Here is a 13865-nt window from a genome sequence, read left to right on the forward strand (position 1 = left end):
TGATCTGGGACCAGGCTAGTTTAGTGCTTACTAAACAGACAGAACTGATCTGGGACCAGGCTAGCTTAGTGCTTACTAAACAGACAGAACTGATCTGGGACCAGGCTAGTTTAGTGCTTACTAAACAGACAGAACTGATCTGGGACCAGGCTAGTTTAGCGCTTACTAAACAGACAGAACTGATCTGGGACCAGGCTAGTTTAGTGCTTACTAAACAGACAGAACTGATCTGGGACCAGGCTAGTTTAGTGCTTACTAAACAGACAGAACTGATCTGGGACCAGGCTAGTTTAGTGCTTACTAAACAGACAGAACAGATCTGGGACCAGGCTAGCTTAGTGCTTACTAAACAGACAGCACAAACAGATCTGGGACCAGGCTAGTTTAGCGCTTACTAAACAGACAGAACTGATCTGGGACCAGGCTAGCTTAGTGCTTACTAAACAGACAGCACAAACAGATCTGGGACCAGGCTAGTTTAGCGCTTACTAAACAGACAGAACAGATCTGGGACCAGGCTAGCGTAGTGCTTACTAAACAGACAGAACTGATCTGGGACCAGGCTAGCTTAGTGCTTACTAAACAGACAGCACAAACAGATCTGGGACCAGGCTAGTTTAGTGCTTACTAAACAGACAGCACAAACAGATCTGGGACCAGGCTAGTTTAGCGCTTACTAAACCGTATGTAGAGGGTTATTGAAAATCACTGCATGGCCAGTTCTAATCCACCACCATCATTATAACCAGTGTGAGTCAGTTTCAACTGCAACTAAACCCTCCTGTTATCACCGCTGTGACTGTGTATCATTCAGCACATGGTGCCGATAAGTCTACATGACAAAAAACAAGACATCGAAGGGTAAAATTAAGACTTATGAACAATTTCCGAATTCCATTGTTGAGTCCACTGGCATAACTTTATTCCATAAAACAACAGTTTTCTATTCTGGAAGGCGTATACAATACAGGCAACATTGCCACACAAAACAAATACACATTTGGCACTTTGTTATATACAAGTAAGACATTAATACTGCCACATTACAAAGACATTGATATCCCACCATCCCTTTGGTCAATGAAATGGTTAAAAAAAAACAAAAAAACATATCAGTTATTTCAGCTCCAGAATTGGAAATAATAACCTGCTATTCTGGATTAAAAACACTTTAACGTGAATATTATATCTGTGTCCCAAGAGGCACCCTATTCCCTACATAGTGCACTTACTTTTGACCAGAGCCCTTTGATCCCTGTTTAGGACATCATTTCATGGCCATAAAGAACACACTATTTGCTGGAAAACCTCCTCCCATCGTGAATGAAAAGATACTAATCGAAACAGATTTCCAATTCATTCATCATCTGTGACTTCTTCAAGATCATCATCTTCCTCTTCATCATCCACATCTTCGTCATCTCCCTCCTCCTCTCTCCTCCTCTGTCTGCTCGGGGTCAGTGATTGCTATAGAAAGCAGGCAGTGATTCAGTAAATAGGCTAACTAACGAAAAATATTATCACTATGGTAACTAGAACTTGTTACCATAGTAAAACCATGTATTCTGTGACTGTGTTGTAAAGTACATTATTCAATACAACTTTGTATCAGTCTGTTTGTGCTATCATGCCAACTCCTTGTTACTCATTACCAAGCCATATTTGGAGTTGGCAAGCACACAACCAGCGTCTGAGACCAGAGCTAGGCGAGCGTCTGAGACCAGGGCTAGGCTAGCGTCTGAGACCAGGGCTAGGCTAGCGTCTGAGACCAGGGCTAGCGTCTGAGACCAGGGCTAGCGTCTGAGACCAGGGCTAGCGTCTGAGACCAGGGCTAGGCTAGCGTCTGAGACCAGGGCTAGCGTCTGAGACCAGGGCTAGGCTAGCGTCTGAGACCAGGGCTAGCGTCTGAGACCAGGGCTAGGCTAGCGTCTGAGACCAGGGCTAGGCTAGCGTCTGAGACCAGGGCTAGCGTCTGAGACCAGGGCTAGCGTCTGAGACCAGGGCTAGGCTAGCGTCTGAAACCAGGGCTAGGCTAGCGTCTGAGACCAGGGCTAGCGTCTGAGACCAGGGCTAGGCTAGCGTCTGAGACCAGGGCTAGGCTAGCGTCTGAGACCAGGGCTAGGCTAGCGTCTGAGACCAGGGCTAGGCTAGCGTCTGAGACCAGGGCTAGGCTAGCGTCTGAGACCAGGGCTAGGCTAGCGTCTGAAACCAGGCTAGCATCAGAGACAGGCTCAGCATCTTCAACGACAGAGAGAAGATGGAAATAAAGCAGGCTACATCTCTCAGTCTTCCTGTGAAATAAAGCAGTTTGATGTCAGATTAAAGGCGACCTCTCCGTGTTCCTGTGAAGAGGTTAGTTAGGTTGCGATGATAAGGTTGATGTTGCTGTACACAGCTCCGATACAGCCTGACTGATAAAAGGTACAGTAAAGGATATTAACAAGGACTATAGAACGCTCTGCTTTTCTATGAGGAAAACTGATACATGGGGGATTCTGCATGGAGCAAAAACCATGTTGGAAGCATCAAGATTACCCCATTAACACTCCCATCAATCAAAACAAGTGGTTGAGTTACACTACAGTTATCGGGCACCAACAGTAGACGTCTGGCCACAGAAGAAGCCAAAAGGTCAAAGGTTCAGAACCTGAAGAGAGTAAGTTGGTTTTAGGCACCATCCAGTATCTTACCTGTAAGGTCCCCGTTTTACTCAGGGTAGATGCAGTCAGATTGAGTGATGTTTTGGAATTAGCACGCACTATTTCTAAGCGAGACTGGTAGTCAGGGGGGTGCAGCAAGCTCCTGAATACCTGCCAAAACAGGACGGAAGGCTGGCTATACTCTTTCATTTAGAAATCCCCCACCCCCAAAGAAAATGGTGCTTCTGCTGGCCTCTTGAACTGACAATTGGGTGTAAAACAATGGACATTTCCAAAATGTGATCTGTCTTTGATAGCCAATTATAAATGAGTATGAATGGAACACTGTCAATAATCTGCAGAATCCTAGACATTACCCTGGATAAAAGGCCTATTACACTGGACGTACATGCAGTGTTACCCTGGATAAAAGGCCTATTACACTGGACGTACATGCAGTGTTAACCTGGATAAAAGGCCTATTACACTGGACGTACATGCAGTGTTACCCTGGATAAAAGACCTATTACACTGGACCTACATGCAGTGTTACCCTGGATAAAAGGCCTATTACACTGGACGTACATGCAGTGTTAACCTGGATAAAAGGCCTATTACACTGGACGTACATGCAGTGTTACCCTGGATAAAAGGCCTATTACACTGGACGTACATGCAGTGTTAACCTGGATAAAAGGCCTATTACACTGGACGTACATGCAGTGTTAACCTGGATAAAAGGCCTATTACACTGGACATACATGCAGTGTTAACCTGGATAAAAGGCCTATTACACTGGACCTACATGCAGTGTTACCCTGGATAAAAGGCCTATTACACTGGACGTACATGCAGTGTTAACCTGGATAAAAGGCCTATTACACTGGACGTACATGCAGTGTTAACCTGGATAAAAGGCCTATTACACTGGACGTACATGCAGTGTTACCCTGGATAAAAGGCCTATTACACTGGACATACATGCAGTGTTAACCTGGATAAAAGGCCTATTACACTGGACATACATGCAGTGTTACCGTGGGAATAGAACATGTCTTATATAAACAATGGAAGGAAGACAGGTTTAAACGTTTGTTTGGGCCTTTTTTCCCCCCCTGGCAACAGCTTCGGTCCCATCCACAAAGGGTAAAGAAAATAATTAAATGTTAGTGCTGCATTAAATGGCTTAAAATATAATTTTAATATAATCATGTATTCTATCTATAAACGAGTTTATGCTTAACTTGTGACGAGCCATCAAGTCAATTTAAAAAAAAAAAATAATGTTTTTCACCACTTATTTCAAGCTACAAAAGGGAAAAGTGGAAGAGAGATTGACTTCATCACTACTTGTTTTTGTAAAAAGTGTTGACAAATCAAATAACATTTTATTGGTCACATACTAATTTTTTTGCAGATGTTATTGTGGGTGTAGCGAAATGCTGGTGTTTCTAGCTCCAACAGTAATATCTAACTAAATGCTTGTGTTTCTAGCTCGAACAGTAATATCTAACTAAATGCTTGTGTTCCTAGCTCCAACAGTAATATCTAACTAAATGCTTGTGTTCCTAGCTCCAACAGTAATATCTAACTAAATGATTGTGTTCCCAGCTCCAACAGTAATATCTAACTAAATGCTTGTGTTCCTAGCTCCAACAGTAATATCTAACTAAATGCTTGTGTTCCTAGCTCCAACAGTGCAGTAGTATCTAACTAAATGCTGGTGTTCCTAGCTCCAACAGTGCAGTAATATCTAACTAAATGCTTGTGTTCCCAGCTCCAACAGTAATATCTAACTAAATGCTTGTGTTTCTAGCTCCAACAGTAATATCTAACTAAATGCTTGTGTTTCTAGCTCCAACAGTAATATCTAACTAAATGCTTGTGTTCCCAGCTCCAACAGTAATATCTAACTAAATGCTTGTGTTCCCAGCTCCAACAGTGCAGTAGTATCTAACTAAATGCTTGTGTTCCTAGCTCCAACAGTGCAGTAGTATCTAACTAAATGCTTGTGTTCCCAGCTCCAACAGTAATATCTAACTAAATGCTTGTCTTCCCAGCTCCAACAGTGCAGTAGTATCTAACAGCGCAGTAATATCTAAAAACGATTCACAATTGTACACACAAATCTAAAAGTAAAAGAATGGAATTAAGAAATGTATAAATATTTGATGGAGCAATGTCGGCGTGGTATAGACTAAAATACAGTAGAACAGAATACAGTAAATACAATACAGTAAATACAGTAGAATAGAATACAGTTGAAGTCGGAAGTTGACATACACCTTAGCCAAATACATTTGAACTCAAGTTTTTCACAATTCCCAACATTTATTCCTAGAAAAAATTCCCTGTCTTGGGTCAGTTAGGATCACCACTTTATTTTAAGAATGTGAAATGTCAGAATAATAGTAGAGAGAATGATTTATTTCAGCTTTTACTTCTTTCATCACATTCCCAGTGGGTCAGAAGTTTACATACACTCAATTAGTATTTGGTAGCATTGCATTTAAATTGTTTAACTTGGGTCAAACGTTTCAGGTAGCCTTCCACAAGCTTCCCACAATAAGTTGGGTGAATTTTGGCCCATTCCTCCTGACAGAACTGGAGTAACTGAGTCAGGTTTGTAGGCCTCCTTGCTCACACACGCCTTTTTCAGTTCTGCCCACAAATTCTATATAGGATTGAGGTCAGGGCTTTGTGATGGCCACTCCAATACCTTGACTTTGTTGTCCTTAAGCCATTTTGCCACAACTTTGGAAGTATGCTTGGGGTCATTGTCCATTTGGAAGACCCATTTGCGACCAAGCTTTAACTTCCTGACTGATGTCTTGAGATGTTGCTTCAATCTATCCACATAATTTTCCATCCTCATGATGCCATCTATTTTGTGAAGTGCACCAGTCCCTCCTGCAGCAAAGCACCCCCACAACATGATGCTGCCACCCCCGTACTTCACAGTTGGGATGGTGTTCTTCGGCTTGCAAGCATCCCCCTTTTTTCTCAGAACATAACGATGGTCATTATGGCCAAACAGTTCTATTTTTGTTTCATCAGACCAGAGGACATTTCTCCAAAAAGTACGATCTTTGTTCCCATGTGCAGTTGCAAACCGTAGTCTAGCTTTTTTTATGGCGGGTTTGGAGCAGTGGCTTCTTCCTTGCTGAGCGGCCTTTCAGCTTATGTCGATATAGGACTCGTTCTACTGTGGATATAGATACTTTTGTACCCGTTTCCTCCAGCATCTTCACAAGGTCCTTTGCTGTTATTCTGGGATTGATTTGCACTTTTCGTACCAAAGTACGTTCATCTCTAGGAGACAGAACGCGTCTCTTTCCTGGGCGGTATGACGGCTGCGTGGTCCCATGGTGTTTATACTTGCGTACTATTGTTTGTACAGATGAATGTGGTACTTTCAGGCGTTTGGAAATTGCTCCCAAGGATGAACCAGACTTGTGGAGGTCTTGGCTGATTTATATAGATCTTCCCATGATGTCAAGCAAAGAGGCACTGAGTTTGAAGGTAGTCCTTGAAATACATCCACAAGTACACCTCCAATTGACTCGAATGATGTCAATTAGCCTATCAGAAGCTTCTAAAGCCATAACATCATTTTTCTGGAATTTTCCAAGCTGTTTAAAGGCACAGTCAACTTATTGTATGTAAACTTCTGACCCACTGGAATTGTGATACAGTGAATTATAAGTGAAATAATCTGTCTGTAAACAATTGCTGGAAAAATTTAGTTTTAATGACTCCAACCTAAGTGTATGTAAACTTCCAACTTCAACTGTATATGTGAAATGAGTAAGCCGTATGTAAGCATTATTAAAGTGGCCAGTAATTCCATGTCTATGTACAGTCATGTGAAAAACCCTCTGGAAAGTGGTCAGGTTTTTTGTTGTTGTTTTATATATATTTTTTTTTTTACATATTTGGACACGTATATTTGAGCTAAATCCCCACCACATTCATTGATAAAAAGGTAACCCAAATCATACAAAAAAAAAAAAAAACTTTGAAAATGTTATGCAATTAAAATAAACAAAAAAAAATGCATTTTCTTTCCGCGGAAAAAAAAGTTAGTAAAAGTAGGGGTGTACTATGACATAAAATAGCTAAAATTAGAATCAGGTGCAACAAAACAGGTGCAAATGATTAGAAAATCATTAGAGAGTACCTTGGGAGGGTGCAGCCCTACATAAAGATTAGAAACTTGGTTTGGCTTGGTCTTAACCATATGGCTGTGTGATCAAAAGACAGCAGAGGCCCTCAGAGGATACATTATTGACTCCTGTGAGTCTGGGAGGGGTTACAAATCCATTTCCAAGCAATTCGAAGAACATAATTTCACTGTCCGATGGCTCAACTACAAATGGAGAAAACTCCAGACCACTGGCAATCGTCCCACCAAATTCAGCCAAAGAGTTGACCGAAAGATGCTCATAGAAGTCTGTAAGAAGTCTGTAAAAACCCCAGGGTAACGTCAAGGGATCGACAGGCCTCTCTTACCACAATCAATGTCGACGTTCATGAGTCAACTGTCATTAAGAGAAACTTGGCCTACATTGGAGGTCAGGAAGGAAGAAGCCTCTGCTCTCAAAAAAAAAAAAAAAGAATATCAAGACACAACTGACGTTTGCCAGACAACACCTGGGTAAAGGACGAAAACTACTGGAACAAAGTGCTCTGGAAAGGTGAGTCAAAGGTGGAGTTGTTTGACCGCAATGTCAGACGCCATGTTTGGCAAAAACTGAACTCTGGCTTTGAACAGAATAACCTCATACCAACCGATTGCAAAAGTATATTCTTTCACTGTCATTTGTTAAGTTAGGTTACCTTTATCTGTCAAGTGTTGAAGTGAAGATGACATATCCATCTGTCCAAATATGCATTTAAAAAAAAGGGGGAAAAAAAGGATAATTTCCAGGGGGTTTCACATGACTGTATATAGGGCAGCAGCCACTAAGGTGTAGGGTTGAGTAACCAGGTGGTAGCCGGCTAGTGATGGCTATTTAAGTCTGATTGACTTGAGAGAAGCTGTTTTTCAGTCTCTCGGTCCCAGCTTTGATTCACCTGTACTGACCTCGCCTTCTGGATGGTAGCGGGGTGAACAGGCAGTGCCTCGGGTGGTTGATGTCCTTGATTGTCTTTTTGGCTTTCCTATGACATCGGGTGCTGTAGGTGTCCTGAACGGAAGGCAATGTTCCCCAGGTGATGTGTTGGGCAGACCGCACCACCCTCTGGAAAGCCCTGCGGTGCAGTTGCCGTACCAGGCGGTGAAACAGCCCGACAGGATGCTCTCGATTGTGCATCTGTAAAAGTTGAGGGTCTTAGGGGCCAAGACAAATTTATTCAGACTCCTGAGTTTGAAGAGGTGCTGTTGTGCATTCACCACACTGTCTGTGTGGGTGGACCATTTCAGATTGTCAGTGATGTGTACGCCAAGGAAGTTGGAGCTTTTTATCTTCTCCACTGCGGTCCCGTCGATGTGGATAGGGGCGTGCTGAAGTCCACGATCAGCTCCTTCGTTTTGTTGATGTTGAGGTTATTTTCCTGGCACCACTCATCCATGGCCCTCACCTCCTCCCTGTAGGCTGTTTCGTCATTGTTGGTAATTCAAGCCCACTACTGTTGTGTCGTCTGCAAACTTGATGAGTTGGAGGCAAGCGTCGCCACGATGCATGGGTGAACAGGGAGTACAGGAGAGGGCTGAGCACACACCCTTGTGGGGCCCCTATGTTAAGGATCAGCGAAGTGGAGGTGTTATTTCCTACCTTCACCAACTGGGGGAAGCCAGTCAGAAAGTCCTGTGCCCAGTTGTAAAGGGGGCGGGGTTCAGACCCAGGGCCCTGAGCTTAATGATGAGCTTGGAGGGTACTATGGTGTTGAACGCTGAGCTGTAGTCAATGAACAGCATTCTTACGTAGCTATTCCTCTTGTCATCTGTGGGTCTATTGGGGCGGTAAGCAAATTCAAGTGGGGTCTAGGGTTTCAGGTAAGGTAGAGGTGATATGATCCTTAACTAGCCTCTCAAAGCACTTCATGATGACAGATGTGAGTGCTATGGGGCAATAGTCATTTAGTTCAGATACCTTTGCTTTCTTGGGTACAGGAACAATGGTGGACATCTTGAAGCAAGTAGGGAGAGCAGACTGGGAGAGAGAGATATTCAATATGTCCATAAGCACTCCAGCCAGCTGGTCTATGCATGCTCTGAGTATGCAGCTAGGGATACCGTCTGGGCCAGCAGCCTTGCACGGCCACGGAGAACGAGAGCCCACAGTCCTTGGTAGCGGGCCGCGTCGGTGGCACTGTGTTATCCTCAAAGCGTGCAAAGAAGTTGTTTAGCTTGTCCGGGCCAAGACGTCGGTGTCGTGGCTGGTTTTCCTTTTGTAATCTGGGATTGTCTGTAGACCCTGCCACATACGCCTCATGTCTGAGCCATTGAATTGCGACTCCCCTTTGTCTTTATACTGACATTTTGCCTGTTTGATTGCCTTACGGAGGGAATAATTACACTGTTTGTTTTTAATCATATTCCCAGTCACCTTGCCATGGTTAAATGCGGTGGTTCGCGCTTTCAGTTTTGCGCGAATGCCGCCATCTATTTACGTTTTTGGTTTGGGTAGGTTTTAATAGTCACAGTGGGAACAACATCTCCTATACACTTCCTGTTGAACTCAGTCACCGTGTCCGTGGATACGTCAATGTTATTCTCAGAGGCTATCGGGAACATTCCAGTCCGCGTGATCAAAACAATCTTGAAGCGTGGATTCTTACTGGTTAGACCAGCGTTGAATAGACCGTAACACAGGTAGTTCCTGTTTGAGTTTCTGCCTATAGGAAGGGAGGAGCAAAATGGAGTCGTGATCTGATTTTCCCGAAGGGAGGGCCTTGTAGGCATTTCGAAAGGAAGAGTAGCATTGATCGAGTGTTTTACCAGAGCGAGTACTACAGTCAATGTGTTGATAGAACTTCGGTAGCGTTTTCCTCAAATTTGCTTTGTTAAAATCCCCAGCTACAATAAATCAGGATATGTGGTTTCCAGTTTGCATAAAGTCCAGTGTAGTTCCTTGAGGGCCATCGTGGTATCCGGCTTGAGGGGAAATATACACGGCTGTGACTATAACCGAAGAGAATTCTCTTGGGAGGTAACACGGTCGGCATTTGATTGTGAGGTATTCTAGGGTCGGTGGAACAAAAGGACTTGAGTTTCTGTATGTTATCACAATCCCACCATTAGTAGTTAGTCATGAAACACACACCACCGCCTTTCCCTGAGAGTTATTTATTCCTGTCTGCGTGATGTTCTGATAACCCAGCTGGCTGTATGGACGGGGACAGTATATCCAGAGGGAGCCATGATTTCGTGAAACAGAGTATGTTACGGTCCCTGATGTTTCTCTGGAAGGATATCTTCGCCCTGAGCTCGTCTACTTTATTGTCCAAGAGACTGAACATTAGCGTGTATTATACTCGGAAGTGGTGGATGGTGTGCACTCCTCCTGAGTCGGACTAGATGTTCACTCCGAACACCTTTTCTCCGCCGGCGGCGTCTTGGATCAGCCTCTGGGATATGTTTAATTGCCCAAAGGGGGTACGAACAAAGGATCCAATTCGGGAAAGTCGTATTCCTGGTCGTAATGCTGGTGAGTTTACGCCGCAAAAAGTTATTTCCGGCTGTATGTAATAACACAAACTTTCTGGGCTACTAATGTCAGAAAGAACACACAACAACAACAACAAAATACTACAAAGTTGCTTAGGAGCTAGAAGCAGAGCTGCCATGTCTGTCTGTTTAAACTACTGGCACACAGCTCAGACACCCATACATACCCCACAAGACATGCCACCAGAGGTCTGTTTAAACTACTGGCACACAGCTCAGACACCCATACATACTCCACAAGACATGCCACCAGAGGTCTGTTTAAACTACTGGCACACAGCTCAGACACCCATACATACTCCACAAGACATGCCACCAGAGGTCTGTTTAAACTACTGGCACACAGCTCAGACACCCATACATACCCTACAAGACATGCCACCAGAGGTCTGTTTAAACTACTGGCACACAGCTCATAGACACCCATGCATACCCTACAAGACATGCCACCAGAGGTCTGTTTAAACTACTGGCACACAGCTCATAGACACCCATACATACCCTACAAGACATGCCACCAGAGGTCTGTTTAAACTACTGGCACACAGCTCAGACACCCATACATACCCCACAAGACATGCCACCAGAGGTCTGTTTAAACTACTGGCACACAGCTCAGACACCCATACATACCCCACAAGACATGCCACCAGAGGTCTGTTTAAACTACTGGCATACAGCTCAGACACCCATACATACCCCACAAGACATGCCACCAGAGGTCTGTTTAAACTACTGGCACACAGCTCAGACACCCATACATACCCCACAAGACATGCCACCAGAGGTCTGTTTAAACTACTGCCACACTGCTCAGACACCCATACATACCCCACAAGACATGCCACCAGAGGTCTGTTTAAACTGCTGGCACACAGCTCAGACACCCATACATACCCCACAAGACATGCCACCAGAGGTCTCTTCACAATCCCCAAGTGCACAGCAGACTGTGGGAGGAGCACAGTACTACATAGAGACATGACTACATTAAACTCTATTCCACATCAGGTAACTGATGCAGCAGTAGGATAAGATTTTTAAAAAAGCTGGTAAAAATACACCTTTATGGAATAACGGGGACTGTGAAGAGACACACACACACACACACACACACACACACACACACACACACACACACACACACACACACACACACACACACACACACACACACACACACACACGCACACACACACACACACACACACACACGCACACACATTGTAATATTGTTGTAGTGGTGGTATTATACATGTTGTATTGTAGTGGTGGTATTATACATGTTGTATTGTAGTGGTGGTATTATACATGTTGTATTGTAGTGGTGGTATTATACATGTTGTATTGTAGTGGTGGTGGTATTATACATGTTGTATTGTAGTGGTGGTGGTATTATACATGTTGTATTGTAGTGGTGGTGGTATTATACATGTTGTATTGTAGTGGTGGTATTATACATGTTGTATTGTAGTGGTGGTGGTATTATACATGTTGTATTGTAGTGGTGGTATTATACATGTTGTATTGTAGTGGTGGTATTATACATGTTGTATTGTAGTGGTGGTATTATACATGTTGTATTGTAGTGGTGGTATTATACATGTTGTATTGTAGTGGTGGTATTATACATGTTGTATTGTAGTGGTGGTATTATACATGTTGTATTGTAGTGGTGGTGGTATTATACATGTTGTATTGTAGTGGTGGCGGTATAATACATGTTGTATTGTAGTGGTGGTATTATACATGTTGTATTGTAGTGGTGGTATTATACATGTTGTATTGTAGTGGTGGTATTATACATGTTGTATTGTAGTGGTGGTATTATACATGTTGTATTGTATGTAGTGGTGTAATAATGTTTTATACTGTTTTATCTGTTGTTTTATATGTAATATAAAGTCCTTTAATGTGTTTGTATCCCAGGAAGAGTAGCTGATGCCTTGGCTAAATGGGGATCCCTAATAAATACAAATACGCCAAAATGCAAATTCAATACAGGCTACAACAACTGCATGCGGGTATCCATGCTACTGTAAAAAGAAAAAAATATATATATTTTTACGGTAAATTCCGGACTATAAGCCGCAACTTTTTTCCCACGCTTTGAACCTCGCGGCTTAAACAATGACGCGGCTAATATATGGATTTTTGTTACAAGCCGTGTTTCGTTAAAGCCTGTGTAAAGTTCATTTGTTTCAAATGTACCGGTAGGCACCTGCGGCTTATAGACATGTGCGGCTTATTTATGTTCAAAATAATACAAAAAATAAAAAAATTCAGTGGGTGCGGCTTATATTCAGGTGCGCTCAATAGTCCGGAAATTACGGTAGTATAAATTGGCAGGAATTTGGCTGCAAAATACTACTTATAGCCAATATCGATGAGGCAAATATGATTTGAGTCGGTGTAATTTAAGCTAAACTAAAAAGAGGAACTTTCTTCAGCTATCTTGAGGCCAGGCAGAAGCAGTGCAACTCTTCATCAGCATAAATCCAAAATATTTATGAGAAAAACAACATCACCACTTTGTGCAATTCAAAGACCAGAGCCAGCTAGTTGTCGATGACAGATCAGGTTCAAATAACCTAAACATGTTTTAAAAGGTCGGAACAGACTTGCACGGCCGAAAGTGAGTGATCAAGTTGCCGTGCTAGCTGTTGAGCATTTTGAACATGTAAACTTTCCAGCAACCAAGAGACAGCTAGCTACTGTAGTTAGTTAGCTAACTATTTTACAATCAGGGCATTCAATTCATAAACTACATAGCTAAAGGTTGCAAACTAGCTTAATTTAGCCTGCATAGATGATACTTTTTTTTTTGCATTGTTTGTTGCTCTGTAATGCTAGCTAACTAGCGATGCAATTCTAAACTGGCTAGCTAGCTGCCCATCCAACTAGCTAGCAATAGGCAGTTAGCTAGATACATATTTCTAGTACGGAAGAGACATTCTTCAAGTCAAAGTTGGATATTAGTAGTGCTGTAGTAAAGGATATATTATAGAGCCAGATAAGCAGCATTTTAATTTCAAGCGAAACACGTGTAAGTCAATGGGTATGGAACTTGGAACGGAGGAAGACAGGTTCCGACGTTACGAAAACTTTCTTTACCCTTCGTGGTCGTTGCTAAGCCAAACAACGGGCCGTATGTCATTGACGATACAAACTTTCCTCCTTAACAACGCATCGTCCTCTGCCCTTCCTTCGGGATCTGTAGCTAATCATACAATTCTAAGAATAGAAACGCAACTCACACAACGAGAAAATATTGTGCAAGCGAGGAGCCCAGTGATCAAACTGACAATCTAATTATACCTCAAACCAACCAACCAGAAACCACCAAGTGTGTTAATCGAGGACTCATCGGGGGGAGTGTGGAGAAGGCATTCCATTCCACTAAGTCCTTGGTAGCATCCCAAATGGCAACCTATTCCCTATTTAGTGCATCACTTTTGACCAAGAGCCATATGTAAAGATAGTGCACTATATAGGGAATAGGGAGTCATTTAGGTCAAACCCCTTGATCAGGTCGAGCTAGATGCTTGTTGTCG

The 13865-nt window shown here is 42.9% G+C and overlaps 1 protein-coding gene across 2 annotated transcripts in view; it reads right to left on the reverse strand.

Annotated features, from left to right (window-relative positions):
- Positions 1-900: 900 nt before the first annotated feature.
- cibar1 (CBY1 interacting BAR domain containing 1) overlaps positions 901-13865 on the reverse strand; it is a 30061-nt gene continuing 17096 nt past the window's right edge. Inside the window, exons 8-9 of one of the 2 annotated variants that reach the window (XM_045709505.1) lie at positions 2691-2810; positions 901-1467 (exon numbers count right to left, since the gene is read on the reverse strand). In XM_045709505.1, coding sequence (XP_045565461.1) covers positions 1357-1467; positions 2691-2810 — 231 coding nt within the window. In that variant the 3' untranslated portion in view covers positions 901-1356. The remainder of the gene's footprint in view (positions 1468-2690; positions 2811-13865) is intronic. The other variant, XM_045709506.1, reaches the window with a different exon arrangement.

This window comes from Salmo salar, chromosome ssa27, assembly GCF_905237065.1.
Source record: "Salmo salar chromosome ssa27, Ssal_v3.1, whole genome shotgun sequence".
Lineage (NCBI taxonomy): Eukaryota > Metazoa > Chordata > Actinopteri > Salmoniformes > Salmonidae > Salmo > Salmo salar.